This window comes from Hevea brasiliensis, chromosome 6 (assembly GCF_030052815.1).
Source record: "Hevea brasiliensis isolate MT/VB/25A 57/8 chromosome 6, ASM3005281v1, whole genome shotgun sequence".
Taxonomy (NCBI): Eukaryota; Viridiplantae; Streptophyta; class Magnoliopsida; order Malpighiales; family Euphorbiaceae; genus Hevea; species Hevea brasiliensis.
The window spans coordinates 6,474,320-6,493,773 of record NC_079498.1 but is presented as its reverse complement, the minus strand read 5'-3'; the positions used below and the strand labels follow the sequence as shown (position 1 = coordinate 6,493,773).

Sequence of the window (19,454 nt, the reverse complement as noted above, 5' to 3'; positions counted from 1 at the left end):
AAGGGTGAAAGTACGAGAATTATTAGCGATAAAATAATGATTTATAAAAAAAATAAGGTGTAATTATTATAAATTAATTTTAATATAAAAATTATTTATTTTTAAATTATTTAAAAATATTTAAAATAATTAATTAAATTGACTAAATAATAGTTTTATAATAAATATTTAATTCAAAAATTCGTTGAATTTTTTTTCTTATATAAGGGGGGAGTGACCCAATTGTTAGTTGTCACTCCTCTCTATTCCTTTGTCTTTCATTTGTTCTCTCTTCTCTTCTGTGGAGGAAACTGAACTAAAAACAACCCAAAACTTCAATTGCAATGGCTCTCAAGCTCAATTCTTTCATTTCTCAATCTCACAAGTTGCCTTATCTCGCCTTCCCATCAATAGCCAGCCTCAGATCTCCTAAGTTCTACGTGGCCTCTACGCTCAAGTCTGGCTCCAAGTGAGTTCCCCTCTTTGTTTTCCATTTTTTTACTGTAATAAATGGATCCTTGCATACTTTTATTCATTTTGGTTCGGTTCAGTTTTTAAAATATGATAATTCAGTTTGATGATTCGATTCGGTTAGAACAGAATGCTCAGCTCTTGATATATATCTTTAAGCACAGAGCTATTCCTAATTCCTGTGACAAATCCAATTGAACTGTAATTCCACAATAATCAATTTTTTTTAATTCAGGGAGGTTCAGAATCTCAAGAAGCCTTTTATGCCTCATCGGCAGGTTCATGTTCAGGTTACCCATTCTGTGCCCGCCCACAAGATCGAGATTTTTAAATCTCTAGAAGATTGGGTGGGGCAGAACATCCTGGTTCATTTGAAACCAGTTGAGAAGTGTTGGCAACCACAGGATTTTTTGCCAGATCCTGCCTCTGATGGATTTGAAGAACAAGTCAAGGAACTTAGGGAGAGAGCAAAGGAGATTCCAGATGATTGCTTAGTTGTTTTGGTTGGAGACATGATCACTGAAGAAGCTCTTCCCACTTATCAAACCATGCTGAACACCATGGATGGAGTTGGGGATGAAACAGGTGCAAGCCTTACTCCCTGGGCAATTTGGACAAGGGAATGGACTGCGGAAGAGAATAGACATGGTGACCTCCTCAATAAGTATCTCTACTTATCTGGACGAGTGGACTTGAGGCAAATTGAGAAGACAATTCAATATTTGATTGGGTCCGGAATGGTAATGTCTTTGCCACTTATTTTATAGTCTTAAATTTTCTCATAGACAATTTTGAAACAAAGATAAATGTGCTTGCATACTCAAGACTTTTTTCTGAGGGAGAGACATCAAGATACTTCATTTATACGAAGTTCAATTTGGTAGATAACAAATATATATTTGCTGCTTAACAAGGATTCATGCAAAACTAATAATGATGCATGTTCAATTGATCCTTCATGCACAGCAGCTAGCATTGGTTGATTCAGTTTGAAGTTGAGCAAAACTAAAATGCTGATATTCTTGAAGAGGGAACCAAATGAAACTTAAAATAATTATAAACCAAACAAAATTGAAATAATCTGGTTCATTGGTTTTTAGTAACACAGACATACACATAATTTGGTTCAGTTCAATATTTTTGGTTTTCTTCCATGAAAATCAAACTGGAATGTCAAAAAAATCCCATCCTGATTCATGCACAAAAGAAAAAAATACCAAAGTTATGGACACCAAGGCCCGATGGACTTCATTCAAATGCTAGTTTGCCTTTTGTTTTGATATGTAACTCTTGAAGAATTAATAATGTGAATTTATGAAGTAGGCAACCAATTGTTTTCCGCTTTTCACTCTATTTGATCACAATGCTTATTTATTCTCTCTCTGTTTTTATATCATTTTGTAGGCTCCACAAGCGGGAAACAGTCCATACCATGGTCTCATCTACACGTCGTTCCAAGAAAGGGCAACCTTCATTTCCCATGGCAACACTGCCAGGCTTGCCAAAGAACATGGGGACATAAAATTGGCTCAAATATGTGGTACGATTGCATCAGATGAGAAGCGCCATGAGACAGCATACACAAAGACAGTGGAAAAACTCTTTGAGATTGATCCTGATGAAACTGTTATGGCTTTTGCTGACATGATGAGAAAGAAAATTTCTATGCCTGCACACTTGATGTACGATGGCCATGATGATAATCTTTTTGACCACTTTTCAGCTGTTGCACAGCGGCTTGGGGTCTACACTGCAAAAGACTATGCCGATATATTGGAGTTCTTGGTGGGAATATGGAAGGTGGATAAGCTAACTGGGCTGTCAGCTGAGGGGCAGAAGGCTCAAGATTATGTTTGTCGGTTACCTCCAAGAATTAGAAGGCTTGAGGAGAGAGCTCAAGTAAGGGCAAAGGAAGCAGCGACAATTCCTTTCAGTTGGATTTTCGATAGAAAAGTGAAGTTGTGAGTGCAGAATGGATTAGAAATGGTTGGTTTCCCTCTTTTGCTTGGTCTTCCTTACAAAGTCAGGAGTGGAGGTAGACTTTTGCAGTTGCGTTCTGTTTACAAATTGATACGTGTCCACAAGTCCACGGATACGTATAAGTAATAAAAAGAAGTGAGAAAAGTATCGTTCTCACGAGAATTGTCTTTTAATTATCAAAATTTATCTTAATTTTACTAATATCTAAACTATCAAATTGAATTAAATTGAAGAAATTAAACTTGAACTATGTTAGAATCCCACATTCAAAGAACATGAATTAAAAAGGCAATGTATAAGTGGTTGGATTGCAACATTGACTTGATTAGTCATTAAATGTGTAAAGCAATCAAATTACTTATATAAGCCCAAATTAAAATGAATTAATATATAATTTGACAGAAACTCTCTCCGAATTTAATAAACTAAAAATGAAATTAACTAATATTGAAAATTAACTAATAAAAGCAAAGAAAACTCTAGGTTGAAAGCCAATTAACAAGTTGCTAGGGATATTGATTTCACTTGACACAATAATTAATCTCAATTAATTTTGTCTAATAATTAATTTTAACTACTCTTGCAAGGGTAAATAATCAAAAGCATTTAACAATCCATTCTAGGCATTATCAAATTTTCTAATTAATGAATTAACCCATATTTCTCAAAAGAGAATTACTCAACTAATTAGAGCATTGAGATAAAATTATTTCAACAAAACCCCATAGGTATATTCTTAGTTTTCACTCTTAATTGAAATCTATGATATTTGTTATTAAATCTAACTCATAATCATGTTTTCCAACCATAGATTATAAATATAAAATCATTCAAGTATTTGACCAAGATATTTAAAAACATTAAACTTAAAAATAACAACTATTAATAAAGTAAAGAAAATTAGATAAAAAAATTAGAGATTAAATCAAGTCAAACTACATCAAATCCCTAATTAAAATATCTAGCCACTCATAATATAAAAAACCATAATAAAACTGAACAAATCAAACTCAACATCATTGAACAAAAATGGATTTCTTCGTAGAGAAAATTAGATCAAAATTTAGAGATTAAATCAAATCAGCTACATCAAATCCCTAATTAAAATATCTAGCCACTCATAATATAAAAAACCATAATAAAACTGAACAAATCAAACTCAATATCATTGAACAAAAATGGATTTCTTCTAAAGAAAAGAAATTAAAAAGGAAGAAAATAATATTATAAAGGATGTAGATTGATATTTTCCTCCTTTAAGCTTCCAAAATTCTCTGTTCAAGATTATTGCTCCAGCAAAATTTGGCGGGTTCTTTTAGTGTTTAGGAGTGTAAAAAATGTCTCCTCTCCTCCCTTTTGCAGAAAATTTCAACTAACTCCAATTTTGACTCTTCCACTTCACTTGGATGAGAAAATACCCTCATATGGTATGTCACAACTGGCCATGCACCTGGAGTCAATCCCATAGCTAGCCATGTGCCTTTTACAACCTCACAAGGAGCCATGAGACATCTCACAGCTTGCCATAACATATTCTGCCACCATGAAACTTCCTCCATTTTTTTTACCATTTTTCCACCACTTCTTGCATAAAATGAACAAACGTCAATTAGACAAAAGAAAATCACTTTTAACTTAATTAACTATAAAATGTAAGTAAAAATTAATTAAAAGACTAAATATTTATATAAATTAATAAAATTTATTCTATAAGTATCCTATATATCACAAATCGAGTTTAGTTTAAGTTCTGTGGGAGGAGAGTTTGTTGGGGAGTGAATTTGGTAAGTTAGATACAGTTGTTTCTGAAGTGTTGTAATGAGTATGCTGATAGGGGTTTGCTGTAGTTTTGATATTGTGTTCTTTTACATGGTCTTTTGTACGAGTTCGTTTCTTTTCCTTTGGATTGTTTTAAGCATAGGCAAGCAATCCTTATGGCAGTTTTGATGATGATGATGAACACAATCTCCATACTGCAACTTGACCTTTTCTAGTCTTTTATGCAAAACACAATTTGCCCATTGGCATTCATTGGCTGATCTTACTTTTATGTGCATATTGACATGATTTTAACGTAGTTCGGCGTAAACTTACTTTACCAACAAATCTACCATAAAAAAAATTAATTATAATTACTAATTATTTTTCTGACCCTTAATCACACACAAATCAATACCTCACCAAAACAAATATCTCATGATTTATGGCCTTTCGCTCTACTGCATCTATCGCACACCTATGGCCACCTAACTCTTCCTTATATGTATAAAACCACGCCACAAATACAAGTCCAGAATTGGACTAACTTCCTATTCTTTTTCTAATTTGGTTTTCAACAAAAATTCAACCACTAAATTCCTCTCTTTTTAATTTTAATTTATTTCTTCGTAAACTAAAATTTTATCCTAATTAATTCTATATACCTAATTCTAATTTAACTTGGACTCTAACAATCTCCACCTCCAAGTTAAATAAAATTAGTCTTCACAACTTCTGCAAAAGTCAATTTTCTCTTAAGTGTTTCTTTGCACTCTTGATTGTTGATGTTGCCTCTTGTCTCCACCTGCATTCTTTCAATCAATATGCTTCCTTCCAATTTGTAGAGATTTTTTACACCCATCTTCTCACCCTTCATAATCACAAGAGCATCTCAGCTAACTCTCATAACTCCACCATGAATCAAACAGCCATAACCTAAGGAATCCAGCTTACCCAATGAAATTAAATTCCTGTCAAATTTAGGAACATATCTCACTTCGTAAAAAATTTAACCTGATTACCATGCAGCTTGATCTTCACTCTAACAATACCTTCGACTTCCATTTTCTGTCCATTGGCTAGCTTCACTTTCTCTCCTGTCTTTTCTTCAATCACATTGAACTACTCCTTCTCTAAGCAAACATGGAATGGTCAAACATAATCCATTAATTACTCATCTCGCAATGGACCTTTTGCCTTTTTCTTATCATTATCTACATTCAAACATTCACTGTCAACACATCATCAATTGTAATTGCAGCAGTTCTTTTTCTTTTTCGCAACTCTTCTTAAATTATTTAAACTTTGTAAAATCTTCTTTCATCTTCATACAATGGTATTCAATGTGGCTTTTCTCATAATAGTAGTAGCATTCTCATCTTTAAAGTCTACTTATGGTCTTGAGCTCGATCTACTATTCCTTCTCTAGTTTTTTCCATGTGGATTGCTTCTACCACAACTAGAGCTAGTAACAAAAGCTCCACCTTCATTGCTAATACCTGTCTTCTTAAACTTCTCATCATCCAAGATAACAGTGGCAATCTCCTCCACCTTCAAAGTCTCCTTCCTAACTATCAGGGCTCTTACCAAGTTTTTATAAGATTGTGGGAGAGGTTAAAAGCAAAAAGGCTTTATCTTCATCATCTACCTTCACATCAACACTAACCAATTGGGTAATTAATTTATTAAAAATATTTAGGTGATCTCTCATATCAGTACTTTCATCCATTCTGAGTTTGTACAGCTCCTTCTTTAGGTATAAGCGATTTGTGAGTGACTTTGATATATACAAGCTCTCCAATTTCTTCCTCAAAACAATTGACCGAGTCTCCTCCAAGACATCACATCAAGGGCTAACGTCAATATAATCGTGTTTACTGCCCTTTGTTGAAGTTCCTCTCAATTATCATCTTTTGTGGTTGTCGGTTGCTTCTCGTTTAATGCATTGACTAATTTTTATCGCACAATGACATTCTTCTTAGTGTTTTGCCACAGACAAAAATTATTTTTTACATCAAACTACTCTACCTCAAATTTTATGTTTACCATTTTGAAACACAGCTCTGATACTACTTATTGTGAAAATAACACCTACACAAATTAAAGTACACAAAATTTAATATGGTACGATATAAACCTACTCCACTAATAAATCCACTATAAAAAAAAATTATTATAACTACTGATTATTTTTCTATCCCTCAATCACTCACAAATCAATATCTCACCAAAACAAATATCTCATGAATTACGGCCTTCCGCTCTACTGCATCTCTTGTACACGTATGGCCACTTAACTCTTCTTTATAAATATAAAGGCCACGCTGCAAATACAAGTCTAGAATTGTACTAACTTCATATTCCTTTTCTAATTTGGTTTTCAACCAAAATTCAACCACTAATTCCTCTCTTTTTTTTATTTTAATTTATTTCTTGGTAAACTAAACTTTATCCTAAACAATTCTAAATACCTAATTCTAATTTAACTTGTACTCTAACAAACTAAATATTTATATTGTGTAACTTTTTCCTAATTAATTCTAAATACTTAATTTTAATTTAACGTGGACTCTAGCAAACTAAATATTTATATTATGTAACTTTTTCGGTGAAAATAGAATGGGCAATTTATGTATTTGGCCAATAAGTTCAATGCAATCAGTAAACCTCTTGATAATCAGCACTAGCAAGCACCATCAAAGAATAAACAAGCTCTTCCAATAACCTTACTATTACATACAAGAGTCCCCACAAACCTATACATTACATCGAACTATGCCTGCACGATGCAAGATATCAATATTTCTTCCTAAATTTCACATTCAAGAAAACTTGAAAACCTGTAATAGAAAGGATCCAAGAAAGCTAATGCAACATTACAACTATTTCTTATTCCCTGCATTTGTGGCAATCAAGAAACCAAGATGTTCCTTGAAAAAGAAAGAATGATTTGTGAAGAAACAAAATTTTCATATACAAGGCTGACATAGATGCAGATGCACAAGAATTCCTTATGAAGGTAGCTTCATATCTGGCCTTGACTTCCTCATGAACGCATAACTTCATCTAGAAGTTCATCAAAAATCAAATCTTCAAGGTCAAGTGCTATGTCCTCAACATCCAACTGAAGGTTCATCCAATTATCATATTTTGCCAAGTCTCGAGCCACGATATCATCCAATGATTGCTCTTTCTTTAATCTTGGGCTCCGATGCCTGCTAATTCTTTTCCAGACTTCCTCAAGAGTATGGTTTCCCTTGGGTAATGGACGCAAACGTAGAGTGGAGGAGGAATTTGGGAAGTAGGCCAATGAGCTCTCATATATCTGAAGTAGCACCTCATTGATCAAATCAAACAGAAGCTGGTGATCACAATTGCTTCCAACGTCCTCTGAAGAGCATTCCAATTCACGGTGTAAATAAGCCTCCAATTCCTTGAACAATGTGGGACTTAATGGCTGTTCTAGCGAGTGCCAGGTCCCGAGACACCCTTGCTCAATGAAGCCAGATACTTCAAGAACGTCTCTCACATAACTGAAATCAGTATCATCTAGTTCATTTGATTCAAAGTGAAAGGGGTGATCACCAGCCATTGTGTATGCATTTTCATCCTTCTCACAGTCTAAACTGCTACATCCTGTCCAGGAACCTCTGCTGGACCTGTCTTGTAGATCGACAGAAGTATTTGGTTCATCAATACAAACGAGCCCAGATTCCAACTCACAACCTGATACAATTTAGAGGATCAATTCATGACTAATCAATCAACCAAAAAAGGGAAAAAATGTGAATAATAAACTAACTTAGGAGAAAAAATATAACAAATACTTCTTTAAAGTTAAATCATTATGTTTACAGAATCTGTGGATGTAATTATGTCTCATTGAACACATTAGATAATTTTCCAATTGGAAGTAACTTAGAACATAACAGATACTTCATTGAAATTAAATCATTATGATTATAGAATCTGTGGTGTAATTATGTCTCATTGAACACATCAGATAATGTTTCCAGTTGGAAGTAACTTGAGTTGTTCTAATATCAATTCTATAATATGCTTTTACCAAATCTATGTTATCAAAGCAAATCTTGTGGCCTTGCTTCAATATTTGATATTTATCCAAGAAAAAGGAAAATGCTAGACTAATAAAAATTGCATTTTGTAATAGTACCTTCTGAGACTAGGCACTCAGTTTGGCTAGTTATTTCATCTTTAAAATGCTCCTTAGTAACTGAATTAGGACCTTTTTGGTCATGCTCCTCGCTGAAGATTATCGCGGAACCTTTCTCCTGATCTTGGCAAGGACTACACTTCTGCTTTTCTGGCTCAACTGTTTCCTCATACTGTTCTCCAATGTTGGAAATTTCCTCCACAATACCTACTATTGGATCACCAGAATTTTCATTTTGCTTGCAGCTGTTGGGTCCCTCTACCATGTTTTTCTGAAGTTCAGCCTGTTCAAAAGATTCTGGTGGTTCAAATTGTTTTCTATCTACGCCTATGCTTACTGACTTCAAGTTATTACAACTATAATTCTCGGCATTTGTATCATAATCAAAAGAAGTCTTAATTGGCATCCCTGAATGAAGTGAATTGTGTGATGTCTCATTTGGCAAGGGACAAAAGGATTCAAGATCAGGCAGAGAAAGTCTCCTTCTGAAGGATTTAAAACTATAACCAGTTGATGGAAACTTATCTTCGTTTGTCAATTTTAAGCTCTTAGATTGATAGTCATGCCACTTAGCCTCTTTGGTTAAACTGAACTCAAACAACCGAGCATACTGATAAACCGATTCATTTAGAGAGGATATTCTTCTTATGTGAGCGAGTCGACCTTTGCTGAGATCATTATCAGAATCATTTGTTTCATGACAACTTCTGAAGTTTTCTTTACCATCTATGTGAGTTATAAACTCCTTCAACCTTACAGGAGTATCCTTCTCATCAGTGGACAACTTACAACTAGAAGGAACCCCATGGAGTATGGTATTTATTGATGAGTGGTTATCCTCCTTTTTGCTCTCTTTGAGTGTATGTTTTATTTTCTTCATAACATCCTTCAAATGAATCATAAATGATTGATGCCACCCATGTTTATTTGATCCCTTAGACGATGCAAAAGAAGAAAAGTCTGTTTCCTGAGTAACTGCAAGGACTCCACTATCATCAGACTTAAAACCCATTGGCTTATCTTGAGAATCTTCCGAAGAGTTGGACGCAACAAACTTTGGCACTTCAATCTTAGCAGGAAAATTTTCTTCTCTCGGGTAGGACCAAATTTCTTTCTGCTTGTGTTCAAGTGTACTAGGCCTCAAAAATCTAGTGCTTGGGGAATCAGCTAAAGGAAATGACCCTGACTTCTTTAATCTTACTGTTTTATGGGAATTCAGCTGAACATGGATGTTATTGGCAGCTTGAACATCAGGATCCTGTAGTATTTCCAGGAACAACTTCTTGTTTACCTTAAATAACTCCAGAACATCCACATATTCCATAAATCCGGCGCTCGAAATTCCTCTAAAAAGCTGTTTAGCATCAGAAAAGTTCCGGTTTAATGAGGCATTCATTAATTTATCACCCTTCTCTGCGGAAAGTTCTTGCTTTTCAGAAAGGAAGTGTTGTTTCAAGCAACCCTGATCATTCATGGTGTCAGACAGATTATACTTTCCACTGTATGTGACTTTTTCCTTTGGGCTTTTTGGCAGAGATTGAATCTGCAATCCAGAGGCAGCAGGATCAGCACTCTTATGGAGGATTATGATTGGATTTGTCCAATCACTGCTTATTCCATCAAGACCATCTGAAGTTCCTAAATGATGGATTGAATGAGTTCTCTGCAACCGTGATCTTGCAGATGCTTCTTTAGCAATCAATGCTTTTATGCGGGCTTTGCCAGAAATCCTATCAGTTTGGGTAGCATTTGTTGTTTGCTGTTTGTCCTGATCATTAGAGAATAGTACACTGTCAACACAAGTTTTGTCCATAAAGAAACAATTTTCACAACAAGGCTCGAATCTCACAGATTCCCAAATATTGTCAAAGTAGGACATGAACTTACCATTAAGGGGACAGCATCAGCATCCAAATAGTTTTGCAATTCATCTGTATAATGCTCAAACGAAACAGTTTTTGGATTTCTTAAGCCTACACTTAAGGAAATAAGGTTGCTAAGTGCACAGAAGGGGGAAAATTCAGCAAATATATGTATACAGTAAAAAGAATGACATTTGTTAGGCAATATAGCACATCTTTTCCATTAATGATTCCCTTTTGGCAAAGGTAAATTAAATTGATGATGCCATCCAACTCTCCAGCACATAAAAATCAGAAATGCTACATTGAAGAACCTCAAATTTTTCCTTCAACTGGTGATTCATTAAATCTGGTTGGATCATTTCGTCACTAGAGAATTTCGCTTTTCTAAAGTAGATGATACGTTAGAGGATAATTTTAATGCTGAGAAACTACTGTTTCTTGTATCAGTCATTGTTGATGTTAGTACTGAAATTAAAACAGCTAATATTCAAAATTTCAACCTAAGTCAATACGCTAAGACAGTAAGACCAACCAAAGAAATGAAGAAAGGATGAGGCCGATCAAGATGCTCACATAAGGAATGTTTCCCTCTCCTATATTTTCTGCGTGGAGACATCTTTTTGACTCTATGCCAGTGGTGGTAATCAAGAATATGAAGCATGCTCCACATACAGCCCGGAAGAAGTCTCTGAAATACAACATCAGAGTCTTGGCGATCTAAGCGGCTTCCCATGTCTCAGATAAGGGAGAAAGTGTATCTCCTGATGTATATATCCACGACCACGAAAGTTCACAATTGATATATTTTGTATCCTGAAACAACATTAAAAAGCCATGTAAATAACACAGAAAGAATAGATGTTATACTGAATGTTAATTTACTTTACCAAACATAAAAATCCAAGAATTGCTTTCTAAACTAGAACCCATGTATCAGAAAAGCCTCTCAAGTCTCATCCTTAACTAAGAATAATCATCAAACACTTTGTATGAGATAACAAACAACAATCCAAGAATCAGTTATATAGAATTCAAGCATAAATAAAAATCCAAAGAAGCAAAAACCCACGTCAAAATAGATCAAGAAAATTAAGTAAGAAGTTTATGAATTGATGCTTGAAAACTCAACAACGTAAAATAAACTTTCAATGAAAAGAAAGCTAACCTGGGAAGAATCAAAAGCTTAGAGACAAATCCGAAGATAACTATGGCTGATTTTGAAGAATCCAAGAAAAGGGAACAAAGGAAAGGATCAAATATGAGTATAATACTCAAATATGTGGGTTTGACGTACAAGAAGCAATGAAGAAGGCAAGAAGAAGGTCGTTAGTCCTCTTGTACCAGAAATTGAAGAAGATGCAATAAAGAGGAAGATGGAAGACAAAATGCAGTTTTACGCGCGGTTTACCCGCCAAGGCTGGTCCAGTCTAATACTTCTGCTCCACAATACACGAAAAAAGGAAAAAGACTTGTCGAAAGTCAAAGAAAATGTCTGTAAAGTAAGCTAAGGGCCAAGGATTAGATTAACAATTGTTCATCAACGATCATGAAATGGATTACCAAGTTCTCCTGCCTCGCTTAGAAAGGGAAAGGGCCATTAATTAATTAATTAAATCAGACATATTTATTCAGTTTGAAAGGTTTTAAGTTCGAATGAGACACCCATCTCTGAATACTGTAATATATTTATATTTAATTATCCCATTTAAAGAAATATTCCAAATTTTGACTGTGACATATACACAAATTGTTTCAAATGTATGTAAATATAAAAAGTATTATATTTTCCACCGAATATAAACTACTTACCTTTGTACCCATTTTATTCCTATTATTACCAAAAAAATGAAAAATTAAATCACTTTAAAACCCCCTGAGTCATATATATATATATATATATATATATATATATATATATATATATATATACACACACACGCGATGGTATTAGAGTCTCTCTAAATATTTAGACTTTTCATTCATATTTTATGCTTTAGGTGTTTGGTCCTCAGCATGAAAAAGTATATTAAGATTCTACATTAATTTGGGACATAAATAATATATCTCTTGTATGGCCTTGGACATGCACTTTCCTTTTAAATTAACTTTTAAAGTGAAATTAGACTCATTTATTTTCTCTCCAATATATTAATTTGCAAAAGAGAAATTATATTGGTGGCTTTTAGGTATAAATTTAAAACGATACTCATATCATACATGAAATATGAATGTTGTGAAAATATTTATAATGTTTATAAAAAAAAATTAAAAAAGATGATGAAAATGGTCACAGTTAGAATTCTAGAATCCTCTGGTCAAAGTTAGAATTCTAGAATCCTTTTATTTAAATATTTAGACTCTTATCCATATTATGTATATTTTTTTTAAAGTATATGGTGTCTCATATTTAGGCCAAAAGTGGTATTTAAGTAAAATATTCTTAATAAAAATGACTTTAAAATTTAAATACCTAATTTTACATGTTAAATTAGTCAAGAAATTGATTTCACATAACTATCCAACCACTTATTAGCATCTATATTAAATATATTATTCTCAATTTTTTTTTTCAAATATTTGTTTTAGATTAAGATTTTATCAAAATTGATAATCAAATCTTATAATACGTGAATATATTGCTAATCTCAAATTATAATGAAAATTTAAAAAAAATTCATTTGTAAAATGATATGCTATTGTTATCATAAAATATTTATTGATATATGAAGCAATTAATTTATATTGAGATTAGAGATCGTTGTAACAATATATAGGCAAATTTAAATTATTAATTATGAACGGAGTTTCATAAGTTTTGTTATAATTATTATAAATTTTTTGTTGTATAAAAATCACTCAATTGAAAGTAATCACAAATTAATTATTATGAACTGATTAATCGAATTTTCTATTTAAATCAAATGATGTGATAATATGTACATAGTAAAACTTTCTTTGGTGTTTCCAGGTAGCAATTTCTATGTAGAGATTAATTTCTTTATAATTAATAATTATTATACTTTATGTTAAGCATTTAATTTTTTTTATTTTTTTAATTATTTTTATTATTATCATTATTACTTTAATTTTTATAATTTAAATAATTATTTTATTTATTAATTAGCTACTAAAATTCAAGCCTCCCTAATTATATTTATTAGTATATTATTTTTTTCAGTTTTATCAAAAATATAATTAATATTTTTTTCCTTATATCATATTATTCATAATAAGAATGCATCCATCTATATATATAAAAAGTAAGTAAAATTTTTCTTGGAGTTTACACCCTAAAATTATTCATGGTGCTGCTACACGATACTTATTATATAAAAATTAATTTTTTTTTATAATTAATAATTATTGCTATTTATGTTAGGTTCTTATTTTTTTTATTTTTTAATTATTTTTATTATTACTATTATTATCATAATTTTTTTAATTTAAATTGTTATTTTTTTTATTAGTTATTACCAAAATCCAAGGCATCAAATTTGTTATATTTTTTCTTTTTAGTTTATCAAAGCTATATATGATTAACATTCTTCTCTTTGATGCTCATGTATCCAGCTCATAATATTCATATATTTTTATGTTGAAACTATATATATATATATATATATATATATATATATATATATATAAAGTAAGTAAAATTTTCTTTGGTGTTAACACCTGATACTTGCTATATTAATTTCTTTATAATTAATAGTTATTACCATTTATATTAGGTATTTAATTTTCTTTTTATTTTTCTTTTAACTATCTCTATTATTGTCATTATGACCTTAATATTTATAATCTAAATGATTATTTTATTTATTAATTGATTACCAAAACTCAAGGACACAATAATTAAATTTATTATATTATTTTTTTAGTTTATAAAGATATAATTAATATTTTTTTAATACTCATGCATGTATATCATAATATTTATATATTTTTATCATGGAAATTTTTCCATTTTCATAATTTTTTAGTATGCTTCATTCAATGTTATACAGTAATTTTATAAGATTGATGAATAGGTTTTTACTAATGTACTTGAATCATATTTTATAAAATTAATTTAGGAGGGATTGATAACTTAATTTAAAATGAGACAATTAAATAAAATTAAAATTAAAATTTTGCAATTTATTATTTATCATAGTTAGTAAAAATATTTCATTTAAAATGTGCTTAATTTTTATATATTAAAATTATTATGTCACATGCAAAAGCACTAGTAATTCTCTAGTTTTTAACATTTTTTTATTGCCAAAACCTACTTACAAGAACTCATTTAAACTACTCTTCTTTTTTAATATAAATCGATTTTTTGTACTAGATCACAGGTATCTCCTTATCCACTAAATTAAGTTTAATCTTACTTATGTCAGAAAGATTCATTATAGAGATAAAACACTCTTAATAAAAATTTTCTTCATTTATAAAGATAAAACACTCTACTTTGCTCAATAAAGAAAAATCCAGGCAAATGAGAGTTTAGGATTAGTTACACAAGAAATGAATGTTACTGCTAAACATAAACCATTTCTTTTTCAGTTCATCTCTTGTCCTCAGGGGTGTTTCAATCATTTATTGGTCTAGGTGATCCACCAAAATTGTGAGATGCTAAAAAAAATTATATTTAATATTAACTCTAGTTTATATGACATGATTTTAGATTTTGTTTATTTTATAAAAAATATTTACTGAAAAAATATTTTTTATATTTTTTATTGTTAAAAAAACTTCAAAAAATAAGTTTACAAAAAATATTTTCTTAATTAAAAAAAATAAATTATTTTTAAAAAAAATACTTACTCTTTTTCAAAAAAATATTTTTTAATAATCTTATTAAAATGTAAATATATATATATATATTATTAATTTAATATTATAACTAAATAATAAAAAATATTTTTATATAATTTTTTTTTGAAATAAACATAGACTTAATAATTATTAAATTAAATAATTATATTAAAATTTATATAAAAATAATTATAATATGTATAATAAATAGATAAATTTATTTATAAATATTTAATTTAACATCTGGTTAAGTGGTATTTCAAATGCACTTGCTTGTCATTATGGTACTGTCATTATGGTACTTGTTTGAAGAAACCTGCAACAAGAACCTTGAATTGCAATGAAGTTGTCGTCAGAAGATTGATGTCTAAATACAACTTGCAACTGTCTGTATTTTGTCATTATTCTATGACCCAATCAAAGTCTCTGGACATTAATTCATTAATTAATTATGATAAGATTTTTATGGTTAATTAAGATTCAAATTGAGAGAAGAAAACCTTGTCAAACAAAAGCACCTTCATGACTTGTCCACTCTGTGTATGTGAATGGTTTGCCAAAGCTGACCTTGAAATTGGCCAAAGACTTTATGCTCACCCGCTTCCAATTAATTAATGGCACACGGGAATTCTGATGGAGACTATTAATTTAGGTACATTTAATTAATTACTAAGTTTTAATTATAACCCAGAAATTCATTTCACATCATTATCATTCAATTAATAAAAGATATTTCACTGAGTCTAAACTTAATTAGCTTAAATTTTAAATGTCTTTGTGGATTTGAATTGTCACTCGACGTAAAATTATAAAACGAATGAAATATTTTATAAGGTATACAGTAGTTGTGAGAGATATTGATCAATAAGTATTAGTATGAATATTATATTTTCTACCCATTACGGTAATATTATAAGATTCAGAAAAACACACTAAAATTTTATGTGATTGCATTTTACTCTTTTATCATAGTAAAATTTTTCTCTTATATTACTTGTAAATACAGAATTTACCGTCAAATTATGAAAATGTTGATCCCATTTTTCTTCTTCTCTCTATAATATGATTATGTGACTGTGTGCCATATATTTGTATATTTGTTATAACAATTATTTTTATTTTTATTAAGAAATAAACTCTTAATATAATTAAAATAAATTAAAATTTTACCAAATTGATATGGATTAATTTCTTATGAAAATTTAATCAATTAAAGAAAATATCCAAAATTCATCATCAAATAATTAATACATAATGTGCTTCCACACCTCATCAAATATTGGTTTTCAAATATCAATTTTATTATGATGGATAAGATCTTACCTGACATTCATATATGTGGTTCATGAATCATAAGCAGAGCTTTCTTTATATAGCTTCATATACTCTTAATAGGGCAATTTATAAATTAGGGTATGATGTAAAGAGACACAGTTCTGTTTTTACTTTTTTATCAACAATAATTTAGTTTCTGATAAAGTAGTTATTGCTATTCAAATTAACCTTAACTCCATTTAATTTCCTTTTAATTTGAAAAAAAAAATAGTTTTTAAATTCTATATTCAAATAATTATATATTTTTATAAAAATATTAAATATTTTCTGTAATTATAATGCTAATTAACCAAATATAAAACACTAATTAGAAAATAATATGACTTCTCAAATAGAAAAAGAAAATTGTTAACAAACAATGTAATTATACATTATATAATATAAAAATAAACCTTTTAATAAAATAATTTTTATAATTATTTAATTATTGAAAATATTACTGTAAATAAAATATATTTTTTATAAAATTATAGATTATAATAAAAAAAATCTAAGAAATTAGTAAAATATATTATTTGTTATCGGGTGGAGTCAAGAAATTAAATCAGTTGGGTAAAAAGATTTGTTTTATTTAATGTAAATAAAAAAATATTGTATAAAATAATAAACCAAAAAAAAAGCATGATAATGTATGCAAAGTTTTTTATATGTAACAAGAAAGAAAATTAATTTTATAAAACAATAAATTCTTACTATAATCTTAAATTTACAATTGCTCTTGACAACTTTTAATTTTTTGAAAGTTTTGTATGATAGACATTTTTTTCATATTATATAATAAAAAATTATTAAATAATTAATCTCTATTTAATTTAATATTCAAGTCTTCACAATTTTCCTTGCATAAATTCATCACTTATAGTTATAATAAATAATATTAAAGAGAATAGTTAAGGTTTCCTTGAAATATAATATTAAGAAAATTTTTTCCACTAACTTTAAGTATCATACAAATATATGGTGAAAATATTTTTAATTTGTCCTTTTTATTAATGGTATTTGAATTTTTATTTAGTTACTTTTAAAAATTAGATGAATCTTTATTTTTTATTATTAACTTTTGAATCGATCATTAAAAATTTTTGAATAAAATTTCTCTCTCTCTAACACACATATATATATATATATTTACTAAGTTATGGGGTTTCACATATATAAATCCACCCTTATATGTCATTAACTATTTTTTATTATTTGAAAATGTATATTATTATCTAATTAATTATTTTTAATATGTTATAGTTAAATAGCTATAATCATAAAAAAATATATAATAATTATTTAAATATAAATTAAATAATTATATAAATATAAAATTTATATATTATAACCATTTTGCTAATAAAATAAAATTTTATGTACTAAATTATTTTAAATTGAAAAGTTAACATAATTAAAAGAATTAACAGCCAATTTTAATAATGAAGGCTAATTTATAAAGAAAAATCAAATTTTAAGGATTAAATTTTTATTTATAAAAAAATAGAGAATAACCTATATTGTTAATATATGCCAAAGTTTAATTTATAACTAATCATTTTGGTCGTGCATTGCGCATGACTTATTTATTTTTCATTTTAATATATAATTTAGTATTTATTTTTTATAAAATTTTATATTTCAAAATAAACTATAAAATTTTGTTATTAGTTAATTATATTAAATACAATTAGATTTTTTATTAAAATTTTAAATAATTATATTTCTATTAAAATTAAATTTAATTTTTATTTTTAAAATGATTATAAATTATTTTCCTTTAAATATTCCTTCATAAAAATATAACAATATAATATTTTTACAGTATAATTATATTTAAAAAAGACTATATATTATTAAAAATAGTTTATCCATAATAATTTTATTAATAAATATGCTAAAAATAAAATTTTAAATATTATGATAACATTCAAGAAATAATAATAATAATAATAATAATAATAATAATAATAATAATAATAATAATAAAATGTCAAATAATTTCTTAATTCATGATTTGCATATTATTCATCTCTTTTATTTTTTTTTTTAAGTCTTAAGTTTGTTCTTTCCATTTTGAGTTTTTTATAATTTTCAGCAATTACAAATCTTCATTGTTCAATTTTCCTATAAAATATTTTGTATTTTTTTAAAATAACATTTATTTTTTTTATATAAATCAGTGAAAAGTTATGTGATTAATAGTATATCTCTTTATGCTAGTCCTTTAATTTTCAAATTCTATATCTTTTATAAATTTTTTTTTTTAAACATAGTCTTAAATTATGTACACAACAAAAAAAAAATTAAAAACAATTTATTATTATAAACATATTGAATTTGAAAAATAAAACATAATAAATAATTAAAAACTAATTATGCAAATTTAAAAATATCAAACAATTAAATTATTGCTATAAGCAATTTAAAAAGTGTGAGATTTTAATAAGTCAAATACTCAATATTCAAGAGAAATGAAAAATATATTTATTTTTTAGTATTAATAAATAAATTATTTAATAATAATCGATATAAATATGATTTATTTTAAATTTTAAATTCTGATAAATGATTTGTATTATATTTTAAATTAGTTATTGCATATCAATCAAAGATAAAAAAAATAAAAATAAAAATATTATAACTTTGAAAGAAGTAAAATGAATAAAAAGAAAAAAGGAAAATGAAGATTTAAATTTCAAAATTAAAGAGGATAAATTGAATTTTAAAGTAATCAATATATATGTTAAGTGAATATTATTTGACAAATCATTAAGCCATGTGGATTATAAAATGTGACACATGATAAGTTTTTAAGTGTATTAATAAGCCAAATAACTTAATTTTATGAGTCCATTTTTATATTTTAGCTCTAATATATATATATTGATTACCCATTTTAATACTAAAATTCCTCTAAAAAAATAACAGCATTATTTAATTTGTTAGAACCCTATATTTTATAGATTCATAAAAGCTCTTAAAATTAAATATAAGATTCGGTGGTTGAAATTGTGGGAACTCTTTTCTAGGGCCAGATAGATATTAGGATCTAGACAAGTTTTAGATTAAGATCTCTTAAATTGGCAATAAATTTTAATAATTTTATC

At 28.3% G+C, this 19,454-nt stretch overlaps 2 protein-coding genes across 5 annotated transcripts; one reads left to right on the top strand and one right to left on the bottom strand.

The window, feature by feature from the left end:
- Positions 1-227: 227 nt before the first annotated feature.
- Positions 228-2,612, top strand: LOC131168818 (stearoyl-[acyl-carrier-protein] 9-desaturase, chloroplastic-like). The gene is made up of 3 exons (XM_058148310.1): positions 228-448; positions 686-1,190; positions 1,855-2,612. The coding sequence occupies exons 1-3, from the start codon at positions 324-326 to the stop codon at positions 2,413-2,415; spliced, it is 1,191 nt and encodes a 396-aa protein (XP_058004293.1). The 5' UTR covers positions 228-323; the 3' UTR covers positions 2,416-2,612.
- A 4,272-nt stretch (positions 2,613-6,884) lies between these two features.
- Positions 6,885-11,690, bottom strand: LOC110640819 (uncharacterized). Of its 4 annotated transcripts, XM_021792326.2 has the most exons (5): positions 11,393-11,690; positions 10,801-11,040; positions 10,250-10,335; positions 8,363-10,130; positions 6,885-7,914 (listed from the first exon to the last, which is right to left on the bottom strand). In XM_021792326.2, exons 2-5 carry the CDS (start codon positions 10,958-10,960, stop codon positions 7,235-7,237), a joined length of 2,694 nt encoding a protein of 897 aa, XP_021648018.2. In that variant the 5' UTR covers positions 10,961-11,040; positions 11,393-11,690; the 3' UTR covers positions 6,885-7,234. The 4 variants fall into 4 exon arrangements, with proteins under 4 accessions (XP_021648018.2, XP_021648023.2, XP_021648026.2 ...); XM_021792331.2 differs by lacking the exon at positions 10,250-10,335 and having other exon boundaries at positions 11,393-11,689; XM_021792334.2 differs by lacking the exon at positions 11,393-11,690 and having other exon boundaries at positions 10,760-10,952.
- Between the last annotated feature and the right edge of the window lie 7,764 nt (positions 11,691-19,454).